The sequence below is a fragment of the Brienomyrus brachyistius genome, chromosome 6 (genome assembly GCF_023856365.1).
Source record: "Brienomyrus brachyistius isolate T26 chromosome 6, BBRACH_0.4, whole genome shotgun sequence".
NCBI lineage: Eukaryota > Metazoa > Chordata > Actinopteri > Osteoglossiformes > Mormyridae > Brienomyrus > Brienomyrus brachyistius.
This window is the reverse complement of record NC_064538.1, coordinates 31,087,366-31,106,036: the sequence shown is the minus strand read 5'-3', so window position 1 is coordinate 31,106,036 and position 18,671 is coordinate 31,087,366. Positions and strand designations below refer to the sequence as shown.

Genomic DNA, 18,671 nt, shown 5'->3' with positions numbered 1-18,671 from the left:
CCGCATCACCTCTGACCCCTGACTCTTCCAAGGATGCTGGCCTCTGACCACATCTGTAAATGTGACTGTGCACCAGGCCTGGCAGTTGGTGAGTCCGTGTCTGCCAGGTTCTGCCCACAGGAAGGTGCCCCCCCCCCCCCCCCCCCCGTGTTCTCCCCTACCTGTACTCGCACCACCGGCTACCTTCATATCCGCTTTCAAAACTGCAATCTCAGTCCTGCTGGGACATGGCAGGCAGCAAGAGAGGAACAAAAGCAGATCCAGGGTTACTGTAGGGAAAAGAGTGGGAATGACAGGAGCTGTGTAAGCCTCTGCAAGGCCTTCCCAGGCGGTGGTCCAGCCCGGCTTTGCAGTAACATGGGAGGGTGGGGTCTCCACAGGAAACTGGGTTCAGCCTAATGCATCATGTGACAGCGGCTGCAAAGGGACATGACAGGGGGAGCACCATGTCTGGCTTCGGATGACGGGGTGGTGATGTTCAAGAAAAAGAGGGGGAAATACACCATAAACAACAAGGGAATAATTATTGCTAGAACAATGTGTGTCATTGTGTGTGATTGTATGTGTGATTGTGGGTGTCTGCCTGTGTATGTGACTGTGCTTGATTGTGGGTGTGATTTTATGCCTGTGTGTGTGATTGTATGTGTGATTGTGGTTGTGTGTCATTGTATGTGTGATTGTGTGCCTGTATGTGTGATTGTATGTGTGATTGTGGGTGTCTACCTGTGTATGTGACTATATTTGATTGTGGGTGTGATTGTAGGTGTCTGCCTGTGTATGTGACTGTGTTTGATTGTGGGTGTGGTTGTATGTGTGATTGTGTGCCTGTGTGTGATTGTATGTGTGATTGTGTGTCATTGTGTGTGCCTGTGGGTGTGTGCCTGTATGTGTGATTGTGGGTGTGATTGTAGGTGTCTGCCTGTGTATGTGACTGTGTTTGATTGTGGGTGTGGTTGTATGTGTGATTGTGTGCCTGTGTGTGATTGTATGTGTGATTGTGTGTCATTGTGTGTGCCTGTGGGTGTGTGCCTGTATGTGTGATTGTATGTGTGATTGTGGGTGTCTGCCTGTGTATGTGACTGTGTTTGATTGTGGGTGTGTTTGTATGTGTGATTGTGTGCCTGTGTGTGTGATTGTATGCGTGATTGTGGTTTTGTGCCTGTGTGTGTGATTGTATGTGTGATTGTGGGTGTCTGCCTGTGTATGTGACTATGTTTGATTGTGGGTGTGATTGTATGCGTGATTGTGGGTGTGTGCCTGTATGTGTGATTGTATGTGTAATTGTCGGTGTCTGCCTGTGTATGTGACTATGTTTGATTGTGGGTGTGATTGTATGCGTGATTGTGGGTGTGTACCTGTGTAAAGTGTTTTTCTGTAAACAGTATCAAATTCTGCAGCGTAGGACACATAAAGAATGCCGGACTGCTAAATAAACCCCAATACTTATTACCATATCAAATTAAGGCAGGCCAGCCATGCGTACAAACTGCTATGAACAACTTTACAGGAGTCATTTTTTTGTCTATGTCTTAAAATGTCATGTTTATATCAGTTTTATATACTTATGTTTATTACTTTTTGATTTGCACTTTGACTGATGAGAATGCGTCCCATGCATCGTACCTCTGTAATTGACAAGCTGACTTGAAATTAGCCACCAGAGAAGGAGAGAGAGACAAAGAGAAAGAGAAACGCAGGGTGACTGTGGGTCTGTAACAAACACTATGACATGGACTTTATTAATCGCCACTCAGACAGAAGGTGGCTCCTCCACACGGCTAATCCTCTCTGCCAAAGTGCAGATCCCTGCAAGTCTCTTGCTTTGCTCCCCAGGTGACAGAGGGCCTGATGTCCCCTAGCTGCTTCTGACAGGAGTGACATTCAAACAGCAGCCATTGTTGTGTCCTGGTTGCCGTGGCAACTGGATCTTTGGTGGTGGCGAAATGGTTCTGCCTGGCTGCTGATGGATCCCTTGGGGAATTTTCAGATGCTGTATGGGCAAACGAGCGCTTTTATCCCCCGAGTCACCATTGGGCCTCGCATGCCTGGTGACGGGTCCGGAAAAGCCATGGTGGCGACGGCCCTATCGGCAGGGTGGTTCCGGCTGGTGTTGGCCGGGACGGTAGAGCTGCTGCAGCCGCATGGGCCTGATGGGCCAGCCGGGAATCTGTCCAATCACGCGGAGGCCCACAGGCTGGCCGGGACATGCGTGCGGGGCCCCTGGCCCCTGGGAGTGGCTCTGGCCAAGCCGGGTGTCCAGGGGAGGGAGGCTGACTGCATGGATGGAGCCGTGGGAGGATCCGGGGGGGCAGCGGGGCAGGATGATGGCGGGCGTAAGCCCATAGCGGAGCTGGAACACGCGGGGCGGGGCCTGTGCCACAAAGCCATTGGCCCGCAGCTCCAGAGGCTCTAGTTTCTCTTCAGGGGCCGCGCTGTGTTTCCGAGCATTTCTCTCGGCCTTGGTGAATTCCTGGATCTTCTCGGTTTGAGCCCGCCGAACGTGGTACGTCTTCCTGGATCTCTGGAAGGACTCCAGGAAGCCCTCCAGGGGAACAGTGCCCTCCATGAACTTCTCCAGGAGATCCTGACCCAAAAAAAAACAGGCACAGGAGTAAAAAGGCTGCCAGGACATATCCACCCCCCAAAAATTAGGAAGTATGATGAGTACGTTAATAATGTTAGTATGTTAGTGGGATAACGTAGTAGCTTGGTACCATCGTGTCGTTAGCCTAGCTCTTAAAGTCTGTTCCGGACAACTCAGAACTGAAAAATATTCAGCCTCCAAATTGAAAAGTACTATGGAGCAGCTGTTAAAGTCAGAGCTTCAATTGGGAAACCCGACTTCACTGAGAAGCAGATGCTGTGACACCAGACAACATGGCATCTCTGAAGGAGTAATTACCATGAATGATAAATAAGTGAAGGCCATCAGTAAGTGAATAAGTGAAAGCCATATAGAGTGATTTTTCCAGACTTTCATTGCAATAAAAATAAGTTAAATAAAATCAATTGTAACAGCAATCCCGCCTGCTTATGCCATACTATTACGTATTCAGCCTAGCACACATGCTAACAGCAATCCCACCTGCTTACATCATACCATTGCGTCTTTAGCTTAGCACACATGCTAGCAGCAATCCCGCCTGCTTACGCCATACCATGGCATCCTGCTGTTCGCCACTGTAGCTTTGCCGGAGATCTAAGGCCTGGATGCCTTTGGGAGGCTCCCTGATGCCTGCAAACATGCTCTGCTTTGATATTTCCCAGCAAAGCCACATGAACCTGATCTGTCTGAAGGAGTCCCAGTTTGGGAGGGGCGTGTGTGTGTGGGGGAGGGAGCAGGTGGCTGACCCTGTCTGCCCCCCTGTGTGGGGGTAAATAATTAATGACACTTAAGGGTGGGCAAACCGCACCCCCCTGGAAACCCCAGCAGCCCCCTGAGAGGGACTTGTCTGAGTGCTGCTTATCGACCGGCCTCTTACGCGCCTCCAGCAAGGATAACAGCTGCACTTCTGAAACGGACGTGGTGTCTCTGTGATCCTACAACCGCCCGCCTCCCCCACCCCCTAATAAAGCAGCTAATAAACCATATCAGTCAAAATGCAATATTAATGCGTGCCTGTAAGTAGGAACTGGGACGCAGTGAGGATTTAGAAATAAAGTGATGAAAAGATGAGGGCTAGCCATGATGAGCAAGAGGCCCAAACAGAGCACCCCGCTTTTTTCAAACAAACCGGTTTGAGCTGGCTTGCACTTGGAGGCGCGCGGTTACGAGTGAACGACGCTCAATCAATCAAGCCACGTCACGCAGAGGTATACAGCCCCTACTGCATCGATTACGGACTCCCTGGAGCTGGGTGGTTATGAATAGTTACATCTGGAACAGCCCAAGCACATAGGCATTGTGTTGTGATGGATCACAGCCTCATCTGGACATGAAACCGCTCCCTCAGGTGTTTGTAGAGGAATTATGTAAGAGATATTTGCAAAAACATCAGTCCGAAACTGGGTAATGCAATGCAGGGGCTGTAAGCGCATACACGGTAAATATTATATTAACAATAGAACAATCACAGTTAGCATGGGGATCAACTCCTTCTGGTTAAGTTCAGGACCAGGAGAACCAGAGAGTGATTTGAAAATGTCAGAATTAGCAAACTGTGGACACAATGAGCTCCCGGCACATGACTGCATGGAAGGATCCAGGACATAATAGGGGCTTCTTTGCCAAAGTGTCACATGGTGAATTTTACCTCGGATTCCACCTCGGTGTGGGTCATGTCTTCCTGGAGCAGGTTCTGCGCTGTATGTAGGCTGTGCTTCTCGGCGTAGCCCTCTGGAAACACACAGATATATCAACATTTCAAACGGGAGTCAAAGAGCAGTCCTGTAGGGAACGCCAAGCCTACAGCAGAGCCGGGGCCATAGGGAAGTCAAGCCAAAGACAAAGTGAAGCCTAGGGTTTGGGGGGACCCAACGCATTGAGCTGATTCACTGAAAACACTGACTAACAGCGGGGATTCCTGCAAACTTGCAGCTACAGCCCGCGAGGCCTTTTCATTTCACATTGCGAAAGTTCCTGTTACCTAAAGAGGGATCTATGCCAGCTGCAGAGTCACTGTTACAACCAGAGCCATTTGAGAAGGCAGTCACTTCATATTAGCTCACCCCAGTAACAAACAAAGGGCTCTGTGCCTGAAAGGCTAGTCTGCGGTAGCTATGGAAACGCGTCATTATGATAATGTGCATGTGTGCATGTCAGTGTGTGCGTGTAGCCGCAGGACAGAACTCTAACTAAAGCTTTTCTTCATTTAGAGCAAGAGACCGTCAAGACAGTGACACTGCTGATTCTCCATTACTTGCTCCGAAACGGATCTCATGAAGCTGTAACAAAAATGGAGTGCTGAGGGCCCCTTGAGCGCCATCAGCCAGCAGATGCATCCTTTTTCTGTGCTGCCTTCACGTTTATAGGTCTGTTACGTCTTTGATGAATGTACACCAGAAGTCAGTCCAAGGCATAATTCATTCAACACCACCGATTCTGTTCACCATCGCTGAGTCTGCCACACATGTACCTTCACACCCCGGATGGAAGTCTGAGAGGAAATGGGATGTGTACGAGAACATCCCTGCCAAGATGGAAGAGACATACTGGGGGGACAGGAAGCTGATCTAACTCTGTGGCATCAGCTGTAAGCAGAAAACAACCAAGCAGTCCTGGGAGCCTGCTTTCAGAAGCTAGGGGGAATGGAGATGAGGGATGGACTGCTAAGTTGCCCTGGAAACCATTTGCCTTGTCGCTTACCACAGTTGGAATCCCTGATCCTATAGATGATAGCATCATGGGTTGGCCGTTAAGATGAGTGATGGCTCAATCTGGGAAGAAGGTGAACCACAACACAGACTGCAAGAGCTCAGGAACAAGCCAGCCTGTAAACTGCAGCCCATTTTATGTGTATTAACCTGCCCCGGGTCATTCTGCAGCAGGCTAGCTTAGCCGCGAGAAATTCATAGCGTTAGCAGAGGAACCCTGAAGTACTCCAATGTCAATGATAGCTTTTGCAGAACTGTACTTTGATCAACTTCACAGGTATATATCAGGTAGAGAATGTAGCCACTGGGGTGACCCATTAAAACCATTCACAAAGCCGCGGACAATCTAGACGTCCTCCCCTGACCTAGAGCAGGATCGGGCAGGGGGAGGGAAATTTGAGGAATTACCCCCATCAGAGCCTTGCAGCTGGGAAAACACTTAACTATCTTGATGTTTGGGAAATGCCACACGCGGCCAGCTAAACTAGCTGCCATTTTGGAGGCAAACATCAATTGCAAGCCTTATCTCATCCACAGGAAACATTTCAGGCTACTGCTCAGATATGGGACAGCACCGGCAGGGAGGGTCACAGGCTAACCTTCACAGACCATAATGCTGGGCGCTTCAGACAGAGTCGGGCCAAATGAGACCGGAGCAGACGCAGGCCCCCCACTGCATGCAAGGCTGGCTGCTTTAAACCCTCTGCAAACACCCCCACCCATACACTCCCATGATCACCCCACCACAATGTGTCACATCCTGCCCGAGCTGTGGGAGCTGAACTGAAGCCACGGGCGCTGCCACCATCACTCAGCATTGCTGTGAGACAACAGGTCTTCTCAGTGACAGTCTCACCATGAGACCTAGAAGATACAGGCGCGTAAGCATTCTAAATGATAATTTCTGTGTTTCCAGTCTCTCTGAATGTGGCTGCTTTTCACACACTCTGCATACAATGCCGGGCAGACAGAGGAGTCTGCAATGCCTCCAAGGTGGGAGATCAGGATGAAGAGATCTGAAAAAAGGTCTCATGATGTGCATGGGTTCCTTCAGAATGCTGCTCTCCTCAGACAGCAGGGAGGCAAACACGAGAAATGGACCCATCTCCTACAAAGGCTAAACATTCAGGTTAGGTGACCTCCATAGGGCATTTAGGTGACCACTGTAGGACATTTAAGTAACCTCTGTCCTTGTGTCCTTTGATGGGCTCAATGGGTTTCAGCAGTATGGGTCTCCAGTCATATAGGTGTAACATACGGGATGCTTCCTGACATCTGTGAAGCAGGCAATGCCCAGCGACATTCTCCGTCACACACTCAGACCGAGTCTGTCACCAGCATACCCCATCATGGGGGTGACCATAGATACCGTTCAGTGACACACTTGGTGACACACCCTGTAAACGAAGCTCTCAGGGTCTCAGGTTTCCAAGTGACACGCACGATGAAATTCTCGGGGATACTTTAAGGGATACACATAGTGAACCGGAGTCTCATGTGTCCAAGTCACAGGCTCAGTGACACACTCGGGGACACACTCCGGGACATGGTTGGTGAGCAGCGCTCTCGGAGGTCTCATGTTTCCATTGTCACTGCCCCCCATTGTGCATCTCCATGGTGACACTGCATCCCCCCAAAATCACACCCAAGAAAGCAGCGCTCACATAATTATAATCCACAGGGCGTAAGGACCTTCAGGCCAGCCCCATGTAAATCATCATAAAGCAACACGGTGTGACAGGCAGCACAGATATCCACAGGTGCCCACACTGGTGGCGCTTGTTTAAAATAACCCTGCTGAGTTTGTTACTTAATGTGCGCAGTTACGATAAGTGCACTACAGCTGCAGTGTAGATCATGTTTCCATAAGCCACATCTGAGGTTCCTGTAGAAGATGATCTTCTCCCAATGGTACCGGCCAGTTAAGGATTTCCCTGGACATCTCAGCTCCCATCTGTAGCAGAAACACATAACTTCCGCGCTTCTCTCTTCATAGCCGAAGGGAAGTTTATCAGACAGGCAGGTGGGGGGCAGGGGGGGCTTCCCAAAATACAGTTCAAGCTTCCACCATGGGATCACAGTCTCAGGCTTAATAACCACCCTGCCACCCCCCTCCCCACCACCCAACCCCTTGGCTTATGCAATGCCCCCATACAGAGCCCGGAATCTTGTCCAGCCTTTCCCCGCAAACTGGCCTTGCCGCCTGAGGAATTTGACCTTTTTTCACCTTCTTGTTCCAAAATGAGAATCAGATGTTCACAGAGGAAGGAACTCCCACCCATCCTGCCCGACGGCGCAGCTGGGTGGGGGGGTGAGGGGGGCCTGCTGTGCGGCAACAGGAAGTTTAACATTCTTCCCTCTTTCCATCACTGGACAGCTGTGCTGGCCATAGACGAGCCTGGCCCCCATACCGGCGTCATACAAGGGATGGGGACAATGAGGGTGTGGAGCACATTATTATTACTGTTAGATTTAAGAGCTGTAGCTCACCAGCAACAGGCTGTTCTCAACTAACAGTGAACTAAGCTAAAGCACTCGCTGGTGAGAATGAGTTAAGCTAAAGCACACATTGCTGAGAATAAGCTTAGCTAAAGTATTTGCTTCTAGAAAAGAGCTAAGCTAAAGCACTCAGTGCTAAGAGTGAGCCAAGCTACAGCACTTGCCAATAAAAAAAAACCTAAGCTAAAGCACTCGCTTCTGTAGATGAACTAAGGTAAAGTATTCACACCAAAAAAGAGCTAAGCTAAAACACTCAAAGCTAAGAGTGAGCTAAGCTATGGCACCCACCACTGAGCATGAGCTAACCTAAAGTACTGAAAAAGGGTCACTGAAAAAGAGCTAAGTTAAACCATTCACCAGTAAGGGTCAGCTAAGCTAAAGCACTCACAACTGAAGGTGTGCTAATCTAAAGCAGTCACCGCAAAAAAAAAAAAAACAGCTAAGCTAAAGTACTCACCTCAGAAAGGCAAGCTAAAGCACTTGCTGCTAAAGTGAGCTAAGCTAAAGCACTCACGACTGAAGGTGTGCTAAGCTAAAGCAGTCACCGCAAAAAAAAAAAAAAAAAACAGCTAAGCTAAAGTACTCACCTCAGAAAGGAAGGTAAGCTAAAGCATTCACTGTTGGGGGCGAGCTAAGCTAAAGAACTTACCGCTAAGAGTGAGCTAAGCTAAAGCCCTTGCTGCTAATAGATAAGCTAAAGCACTTGCCACTAAGAGTGAGCTAGGCTAAAGCCCCTGCCGCTAATAGGTAAGTTAAAGCACTTGCCACTAAAAGTGAGCTAAGCTAAAGCCCTTGCCGTTAATAGGTAAGTTAAAGCACTTGTCGCTAAGAGTGAGCTAAGCTAAAGCACTCACTGCAGTGAGGAAGGTAAGCTACAGCACTCACCATTGAGGGTGAGCGAAGCTAAAGTACTCACCACTAAGAGCTAAGTTAAAATACTTACTTCTAAGAGTTAAGCTAAAGCACTCACCACTAAAGGTAAGCTAAGCTAAGGCACTCACCACTAAAAATGAGCTAAGCTAAGGCACTCGCTGCTAAGAGTGAGTTAAGCTATAGCACTCGCCTCTAAGTATGAGTTTGCTTCCGTATTGTTTTTGTAGTCAATGAAATTCATTGTTTTGAGGGTTGGTCCATTTTAAGAAGCTTCAGGAGGCATTTAGAGAGCTTTGAAAGGCCGCCCTTTCAGAGAATCCAGTTCTTTGTAGGGAAAACAGAAAAAAAAACTAGGTTGAACTTTCATAACCAACTGGATTTTCACAGCTAGTTGTGCCCAGCAAGGGTGAAGCTGACAAATTGTTAATACCTCGCCGTTCCAGTTCATATATCCCACCACGCAGCCAAGCCTCCTGTAAGCTAATGCACCTGGTGTACACAACGCTAATCTGAGCTGCTCCTCCACTCGTTAAATAATTCACGCTAGAGGCTAGGGGTGTGAAATAAGCCCATGTGCACTCCAAATGGGACCTGTTGTCTAAAAGACGGAAGGAATTCTGAATTCTGGCACACACACCCCCCCCCCCCCCCCCCTTTCAAGTTCCCACCTGACAGCAGACTCACCACGGCCCAATAAAGAGCTTTTGTTTCCCAGTAAACCAAGACCAGACAAAGAGGGGAGAGGCTCCAGACGATGAGAAGCCCTATGAGACCCACTCCTCCACTGGATGGGACTCTGTGGTTTTCAGCATGTTTTGTTTCTCACAATATTTACAACTGCTCTGTCTGTCTGTAATAGGTTGTGTTTTTGCTAATTTACATGAATGGAGGCTCAGAATCTTAGGAATAGCTGAGCTTGGGATGAATTAGGAGTGCACCATGAAACAAATCAGAAGAAAGCAGATAGAAATGCATGGGGAATGGATAGGGGAATGCACCAGGAATGGACAGGGGAATGCACCGGGAACACATGGGGGATAGGCAGGGGAATAAACAAGGAAAGTATGGAGAACAGACAGAGGAATGCATGGGGAACAAACAGGGGAATGCATGGGGAATAGGCATGGGAATGGGCAGGGGAACAGACAGGGGAATGCAAGGGGAATGTACAGGGGAATGCAAGGGGAAGACAGGGGAATGCTTCAAAAAAACATGGGCAGGGGAATGGACATAGAGGGACACTTAGAGGAACACATAGGGGAACACAAAGGGAACACACAGAACACTCAGAGGAACACTTAGAGGAACACACAAGGGAACACTCAGAAGAACACACAGGGGAACACTCAGAGGAACACTCAGATTTATGACATTCTGGTGCCATACTTCCATATGGAGAGCTGAAACCTGATCAGCATCCCACAGGCTCCATCTCCATGGCACCTCCTGCTGGCTACTGACTGGAGTTTAAGGGGAACAGTGCTGCCAGTTGGTGTCCCTTGACCTGACTTCATCCCCATAGCTGTGCTGCACCCACCTTCACAGGGTCTGACCCAGATGGATCTGGAGGTGCAAGCTCAGAGGAGCATAGTGCGGGCGCGAAGATGGGATATTACAGCTCAGTGAGCTGGGGGCACTGTATCAGTGACAAAAACCCCACAGTAGTTGCAGGCTATTATTAAACAGGTACAGGAATCTAGTGCTGATTCTGGCTGCAGCCCGACCCAAACAGGCATCCTGGATACAGAGAGACAGGTAACCGCTACAGGCCTGGTCGTGGGGACTCAGCTGGAGCCTGGGGACACTGCAGAGGTGCATGCATGAAAGGCAGGAAAAATGTGATGAAATCAATGCCATGATGCGGCCGCCCTCCTGTGTGGGACCCAGGACACGCCTCCCTCCCACAGGGCTCCTCCAACTCACCCAGCTGCCGCTGCTTGTCCCGGCAGCCGCTGCTCAGCTTCTCCAGCTCCTGGTACTTCTGGGCCAGCTGCAGCTTGCCATTTTGCAGACGCGGCCGCAGCGACAGGCTCTCCTCAGCCAGGCTGCGGTTGGTGGTGAGCAGGATGTCCCGCGCCAAATGCAGCTCCTGGAACTGGACACAGAGAAGATGCTGTCAGCCTCTCTATGCATGTGTGCCTGTGATTGGAAGGTTGCTGGTTTGAATCCCAGGGTCATAAGAGTAGCCACATCTCCATTGGGTGCTTGAATGCTCCAGGAGCCCCAGAGAATGGCTGACCCTGTGCTCACTCCTAGCTTCATCTGTATGTTTGTGAATGTGTTTCTCAAAGGAGACCTAGATGAAATACGAGGACAAAACAGCACCTTCACAACAAACATGCAAAATCTGGGAACCTGAGAACACAAAAGCAGTTTCCATGAAGCGGCTAACATAAAGCAAAACTAAAGTCGGGGAAAACTGTCACTAATGGTGTTTTTCCAAGAACCGAGCTGTACCCAACCTGCTTTTCCATTGCAAAGTATGCGAGCCATACCCGAGCTGTATCCAAATTGACACAGCCTAGCTTACTAGCAGGGCTGAAAGCGTGACCGAACCTAGCTGGCTGCGTCACCACCATCTGATTGGTAGAAATGCGATGCACATCATGATACATTCCTGAAAACAATATAGAACAGCTGAACGGAATGGTTTCATAGTGTAAATTTCATAAGCAAATGCAAATTCCACTAGCGCCTGATGCAGTATATAAAGTGAACAGTATATAAGTGTCTCTTCGGTTTTACGTTGCTTTCCAAACTCGGCAGTGCCTTTCCAAACCGACCCTTCCACAGCGGAAAACTGAAGCGAGCTGGAACCGTGCTGTGGTCACAGCACAGCTCGGATACAGGTCGGTTCCTGTATGACAGAGGAAAAGCGCTATTACAGTGATTCTCTGTGTCAGATGCCCACACGGAAAAATCTCCAGAATAAGCAGACATGCGCCACAGCATTAAGGCAGTGTTGCCGTCAAGGTCAAACCACAAGTGCCAGGAAAAGCCAAAGCTTCGATTATGAAATTCACAAGAATAAATGGGGGGAGGGGGGGCTTCCCAGTCTGACAGTTTGAGGCTGACAATGTTGTTTCCTGGTGGCTGTTGTACCTTGATGGGCACGAGCGAGTAGAGAGAGTCACTGGAAGACGGCTGGAAGACAAAAACCGAGAGAATGACGGGGGACGACGGGGACATGTCAGCGCGCTTTCATATGCTCCAGAATGATGTGTCTGTCATGCAGCCATCGAACGGGGAATTAGAGCATACGCCATGGGAGGGGATACATGAAAACATAGCCTGAAGTGAGGCGTCAGCAACGGGATCCTAACAGGAACAAGGCTGTTGCCGTCGCAGCTGATCCTGCGGCGTGGCTGATCTTGAGGAGCGGCTGATCCTGCGGCATGGCTGATCCTGTAGCATTAGCAACGCCTGTAGCTGTGGTTCCTTCATGACTTGGCAACAATGGGATGGCATTTTTACAGACTGATATGTGGGCCTTACTCCTGCCCAGAAGGGGAACTCAATTTCAATTTCCACCAGCCCGTGTGGCTCAGTGGGTTAGGTCTGTGTCTGTGGTCAGACAGCCACAGGTTCAAATCCCAGTGTTGGCAGAACGATGTTGCTGTTTCGCCCCTGAGCAAAACCCTTAACCCCCAATAGCTCCATTGGATGACAGCTTTCTCAATAATGTACTTCGCTTTGGAAAAAAGCTTCTGCTAAATAAATGCAATGTTTCTGTTAGAGTAATGACATGCAGATTAGCTGAGCTGGCATCTCTGGATCAGTGCTGGTGAGAAAGCATTGGTGTGAGGGTACATCTGCTTTCTGGGCTGGCCTCCAGGTTCACTACACTTGTGAAAAACAGATGGACTGATAGATTACTTTAATTAAATTTGTGCAACAAAAAAAATCAGTTATGTGATTTTCTCATAGACACAAAGGGAAATTGTTGGCAGTGTGAAAGTGTATGAAAATATCCATGGAATGAGAGCAGGAGCAAACATATTTACTTTCATCTTGGAGGAGAGCCCCAGGTCACAGAGCATGTTTAACAGCGTGGTCAAGTAGGGGACGAGGAAGACACAAGTTTATAAATCAGAGGCTCACTCTTCACAAAATTCATGCAGGGAAGCATCCCCCCCCCTCCCCATCTCCCCGGAAAGCCACAGACCCAAATGTTGATTTTGTGAGTGACTGGGCACGGCCAGGGAGGGATGTTTATGCCGGTGCGGGGCCCTGATTCCTGTTAAGCTCCATGTGCAAGACGGGGGACTGGAACTAGTCAGTCTGAGAGTATCAGAGAATCCGAGTCACGCTTTTAATACCACAGAAATCTGCTTGCTTGTTTTTTTTTTTATGACCTGAAGTTTGTTCTTGTTTTTCCATTAAAAAGGCTTCCCTCAAAACACATCTGCTTCAGCGACATATGAAAACTTACTCACGGTGCGGCACTGAGGAGACAGCCAAGGCGGGGCGACGGGGCCAGCTGTAAACCACCAAAACACAACAGAAGGCCAATTCCAGATTCCACACCGCGGTGAATAAGGTTAAATGAGGTAAAATAATATTGTCTATGAACTAGACCCCAGTGGGGACAGGTTCTAGCAGATTCATACTTTCATACCTCTTTGTAACTCTCATTTATGAGCTTACTAACGGACTGAAGCTGGCAAAGGATCCCTTTTCCATGGCATTTGAGGCTTTTTTCTCACCACGCTTCCATACCGTGACATCTGCTGGATCCGCCGATAGCTGCAGGAACCATTACACTAGGAAAGTCCGCTGAACCGGGTGGGTCACATAAAACACCATTGCTCCGTGTCTTATGGGACCCTGTGTTACAGCATAACGTGGAAATCCCACATACAACGAAATACGCCTCCTTACATGTTCCACTCCACCAACTACTCTGTCTGTGCCTTGATACATGGAAGAATAATCCTTTTCACAAACTAAAAGGAACCGCTTTTAAAGCCCTCAAGCCCTCTGCATTGTCTAACGAGAGATATAATTACCCCCTAAGAGCCCCAAAGGTTAATTAACACTTATCTGATTAAGCGTTTATAATGTCATGTTTCAGTCACAGAGCTGGGGAATCTCAACCATCACCTCATTAATAACCATCACCTGATTAATAACCTTATTTTATGGATAACATTTTAAGTTCCATTACTGTATATGAAGCTGAAAGCAGCCAACACTTCCATAATGAGTAACTAATAGATTATGTGAAATAATTAAATTTTTATTACGTGTTTTCTTATTAAACTTATTCATTATAATTTCATGTGTACATTTTGTAAATCATCTTGAATTGTAATGCATGTTACTTGTTTTTCAGGGGCACACCCAGCAAAACAAAATCCTTATATGTTTAACATACAGGATCTTTCCATGGAATACAGAAAATTAATTAATCTTTGTTAACATTTTTCCCGCTGCTCAAATTCACCTGCACAGGTTCACCCAAAGCACCCAAAAAGCAGAAATGCAGACTGGATGTTCATTCACTTCAGAAAAACTGGCCTTTTAATCTAATTCTATCACCCATCGTAAAGTTGCTGTTCACACCAAACATAAAAGAGTATCAGAGTGACTTCTGGCTTGGCTGTATCTTTATAGGTAATTAACAACGGTTTGAGTCACAGGAAAACCCCTTCGAGGAAAAACAAAACTCGGGAGCCATTGTTCTGAGAGTAACTTAAAACATGCAGGGCCGTCCCACCCCCTGGCAGGTCTGGGAGCTGCAAGCTTGATCAGGGAGGTGGGTTACTTTGAGAATGCAAAGGTGAACAGCAAACATGCTATATTTATCCAGGAAGGTCCTGGAAAAAATTAGCTTTCTTATTACCAGTAAAAACATAAGGGAGCGTAGGGGGTGGGGGGGCTTTACCCAGAGGCTTTAATTAAAGTTCTTCCGTATGCCATCAACCGATAACTAGGCAATACAGGTCTAACAACACTTCTTGTTTTCACAATGGCAGCTCTTACTCCGCTACGCTAATTTAGCGGCTCAAGTGGGAAGGACAATCCGCCAAGGATCCTGACATCGGAGACGCTACACAAGACATGCGAACTCTGAGAAAGGAGAAACAAACAAAAATGCACATTCTGTATTAACACACTGAGGGTCTTTTCTTTTTCATCTTATTCATTTATGGCTACTATACAAGTACAAAGCGTGAGCATGAATATTGTGTAGAGTAGCAGGTTGTAGCTGGAAGCTTTGCAGCCACGAGTGAAGCTACTGGGCACTAAAGGCTGATTTATACTTCTGTGTAGAATCTATGCCGTCCGTTTGGGGTAGGTATGGTGTAGGCTGATGTGCAATTCCCCAGAAATGTAACTACATGCTGTGGCAATGCAGACCTCACACACGTAAAAACACCCGCAATGGTGTAGGCCACAGTGCAAGATCTGCAAACCAGCTTTTACGCTAACCTGGCTGCTGAACGCGTAATGATGAGAGTTCGTACTCGCTAACGTCGCACTGTGCATACTGCCTGGTCTCACGGCTTCAGGATGTTAAAGACTGACTCTGTTATGCCCGTGGCTTGAAATTTGTTATTTGTCTTTTCATTGCATTATGCCGGAACCAAATTATCGAATGAATCACTCCTCTGTAAAGCATCGTAAATAATATTAAGCACATTTTCATGCCACATTTTTTAGTCGATCTCCATGTGAGAGATAAAAAAAAATAGATCGCTTTCTTGCCAGAAGTGACAATATATGACTTGTGATTCTTTTACGACATGGTAACAAAGGCATTCTTTTGAAATATATTGCTATCAGTTGTACCGATTGACATGATTGAAAATGTCATCATGGAAAAGGCCATCTTATTAGCTAATGGCCTCAAGACAGAATCACTGATGCCAGATTTATCAGACAGATTCTCATTTGTGCTGTTATCAGAGTCAAACATCCTGTTCCCGCCAAAGGTACGCGGAAATGCTGTGGTGCGGCTAGCCAGTTCTTAAAATCCCGTTCCTGTGTCTTCAGCACAAATGAACCCTGAAAAGGACACGCAATGATCACACCAAGTTTCACATTGACTCGCCTCAGAGGCTTAAGCTGATCAATGCTTGAAGCTTTAGAGCAGTTTCAGTAATATTTAAACCCATTTTCATTGCAGATGGAGGCCCGTTCAACATGCCCCAAAGCTGCAACTGATTTTGGCATTTGTGCACTGGGGTGTCCAAGTATCCCAGATCCCAGTTATCAGTATGCAGTTTGAGAAGATGCAGTGGCATCGGTTTTTTACCATTATTATTCTCTGGAATCAGAGTATGACCATGAATATATGAGGACTGGGACCCACAGAAGGTGTCGAGTCCTGCCAACGCTTTCTGCATTTCCCTGTCTCTCTGGGACAATCTACTTTGTTACCAAAAACAAATCTCATTTGTACAAGGGGCAGACTCTTAGCTGCTTACATGTCCTCTAAGCAGGATTTAAGGAACACCACTTTCCTGGCCCTGCAGCTCCGAACTCTGTGTATTCTTCACATGTTCGATCCCCCCTCAGGATTCTCCACTTGTCAGGAGCTCTTCTCCATAAACCCTCTGAGAGCAACACGGATTTAGACATTTCAGCATGTCCAGACAGCCAAGCGTCAGACCCAAAGGCGAAAGGGGAATTTACGCAAAGTATTGCCTATATTCATGAAATTAACTCTTTAGCTTTCCATTTACACTAAAAAACATCATGGCCCATGAAGTCACATCACATTTCCCAGCGAGCCAAAGACTCACCGCTCTCACTCAGCTGGGCTCCCTACAACGTCATTAATTGTCCCAGGACTAAGCGGGCAGTAATAGGGACTGGCTGAAACTGCCCGTTTTGGACGCACCAGCTGCTGATGATACATCTGCCTCTAATTAAGAAGCTAAGCTGTTCAATGCAGCAGCTGGCCGTGGTTTCAGGGGACAACATGTCCCGGGATGTTCATTCTAGTGTTCTGGAGAATTCCCACGTTTTTTATCTAAGACATATGCAGATTAACCACTTAGGCACACTGCACATTCACAGAACATCCAGCCATTCACCGTACGATCCCACCATGCAATACTATTCATGTATGAGTCGTCCTCGGAATTCCATGCAATACTTCCTCTGATATTCTTCACACTGTTATACTTAATAATTGTATATTACTTATTGTAACTGTTGACCGATGTCTGAATGATGGGGAGATGACAGAGGGATGACAGAGGAGTCAAGCTTACTGGAGGTAAAGCCCTGAGCCTCCCAGATGTGCTCAGGTATGTTCAGGCATATGGGAGCCACAGCCAGAAGCCAGAGTGTGTGGCCAAATTAACAGAGAGAGCGCAGTCTGTGTCAGACATACACAAACGGTGACGTCCTGGCCTGAATTTCCAGCTGCAGCTGCTCTGCCAGTCAAACCCCCTTAGACCAGTGTGCCTATTCATCAGTCTCTATCTGCCTCTCAGATTAAAGTTCTGACTTTTCGCAATGCAAATTTCTAGAAGCAAAGATGGCACTACACTAATGAGAGCGAAAGAAGAGGGGAAACCAAAGGTGGCACAGAAAGGGACAAATCAGAACACAAACTTCTGATGTGGAGAACTTCTTAATTAGCAGGGTGAGAAGCCGGCCTTTCTGGCCCTGTGGTCTGTGCGGGTCCGCTCCCACAGAGGAAGCTCAGAGTTCGCTGAGGAGCATGCAGCCCAAAATAAAGTAGGGTTCAAATGTCCTGCCTGTATCATCTGGACGCTTGCAAGCATATATATATATATATATATATATATATATATATATATATATATATATATATATATATATATATATATATATATATATATATATATATATATATATGTGTGTGTGTGTGTGTGTGTGTACATATATACACGTGTGTGTGTGTGTCTGGGGGGGGGATCATATAACGTGTTTGTGTCTTAAACATTTATCGTGCGTCAGATTCGTGAGCAGCTGACAATCCTGCTGTCTTGCTATAACTTTACGCTGCTTCCCGTGGACTTTTAATAACGGTCTGTGTCCGAGCTGCTTTATGCTCCATACCCTTCCATGTCAATATCGTACCCAAACTGCCATGCATTTTGACGCATTTACCGGCGCAAAGCTTGTATTTCACTCATGCCTTAGTGTAATATCTCTACATTGATTTGCTTCAGGGAAATTCGGGGATGGACAAAAGCATGTAATCACGGTGCGTACTTGTAACAACTATTACACTGTAACAACTATTAACGTGTGTGTTAAATTGTAACATCCGCCACACACACACACACACACACACACACACACACACACACACACACACACACACACAACCACACATAGACACACAGTAAACCATCACTTAATTCGTGCACGTCTAACAAATGTAAAATTATTAATGTGAAGCTGAACAGTTACTGCGCTGGGATGTGCGACGTCGGCCACGTTTATCAACGATCATCAGGGATCATTCAGCTGCCATGCAGCAACTATGCATGTGAAGGAAGCATTTGAAGTGGCTTGCCAAGAAAACACTATGCATATATTTAACAAAATACACAAACAGCAATCGTCAATTTCACTATTTCAGATAATAAAATTTAAATAATAACCTTTTCACTGAGTTTGACGATCTGATCAATTTTTCCTTCATCTTGCAAAAGATCCCGCAGTTCACTGGTGTTCAGCATGCTAAACCCATCTGGGTTGGAGTTCGGGTCCCGTTTGTGAGACATTGTGATCCGCTTCAGATGGCTCGGTTCACGGCCCGGATAGGGATCATTCCGATCGCGTTGGGAAGCATGTACAGCCGAATGGAGAGAGACGTGTAGGAGAGGACCGCCGAGTGAGAACGGCACGCTGCTGCTGGCGGAGACAATGCGAGTGGCCGTGACACACTGCGCTCATGTGCGTGCTGTACCGCAAGCGACCACGAGGGGGCGTGAACGTAAGAGCATTACACCACACGCGAGGCATCCAAAAGTCCGTGATTTGAATTCTAATGT

At 47.4% G+C, this 18,671-nt stretch overlaps 1 protein-coding gene across 1 annotated transcript; it reads right to left on the bottom strand.

The window, feature by feature from the left end:
- Positions 1-1,709: 1,709 nt before the first annotated feature.
- vps37d (VPS37D subunit of ESCRT-I) lies at positions 1,710-18,585 on the bottom strand. The gene is made up of 4 exons (XM_049017655.1): positions 18,279-18,585; positions 10,609-10,780; positions 4,254-4,336; positions 1,710-2,584 (listed from the first exon to the last, which is right to left on the bottom strand). Exons 1-4 carry the CDS (start codon positions 18,399-18,401, stop codon positions 2,084-2,086), a joined length of 879 nt encoding a protein of 292 aa, XP_048873612.1. The 5' UTR covers positions 18,402-18,585; the 3' UTR covers positions 1,710-2,083.
- Between the last annotated feature and the right edge of the window lie 86 nt (positions 18,586-18,671).

What these genes read in the sequence shown, in the direction of transcription:
- vps37d (XM_049017655.1), bottom strand. Translation starts at nt 18,401, where the DNA reads ATGTCTCACAAACGGGACCCGAACTCCAACCCAGATGGGTTTAGCATG. An exon ending in TCGTCAAACTCAGTGAAAAG is followed by an intron (nt 10,781 to 18,278) that starts GTTATTATTTAA and finishes CTCTGTGTCCAG; the next exon opens with TTCCAGGAGCTGCATTTGGC. An exon ending in GGACAAGCAGCGGCAGCTGG is followed by an intron (nt 4,337 to 10,608) that starts GTGAGTTGGAGG and finishes GTGTGTTTCCAG; the next exon opens with AGGGCTACGCCGAGAAGCAC.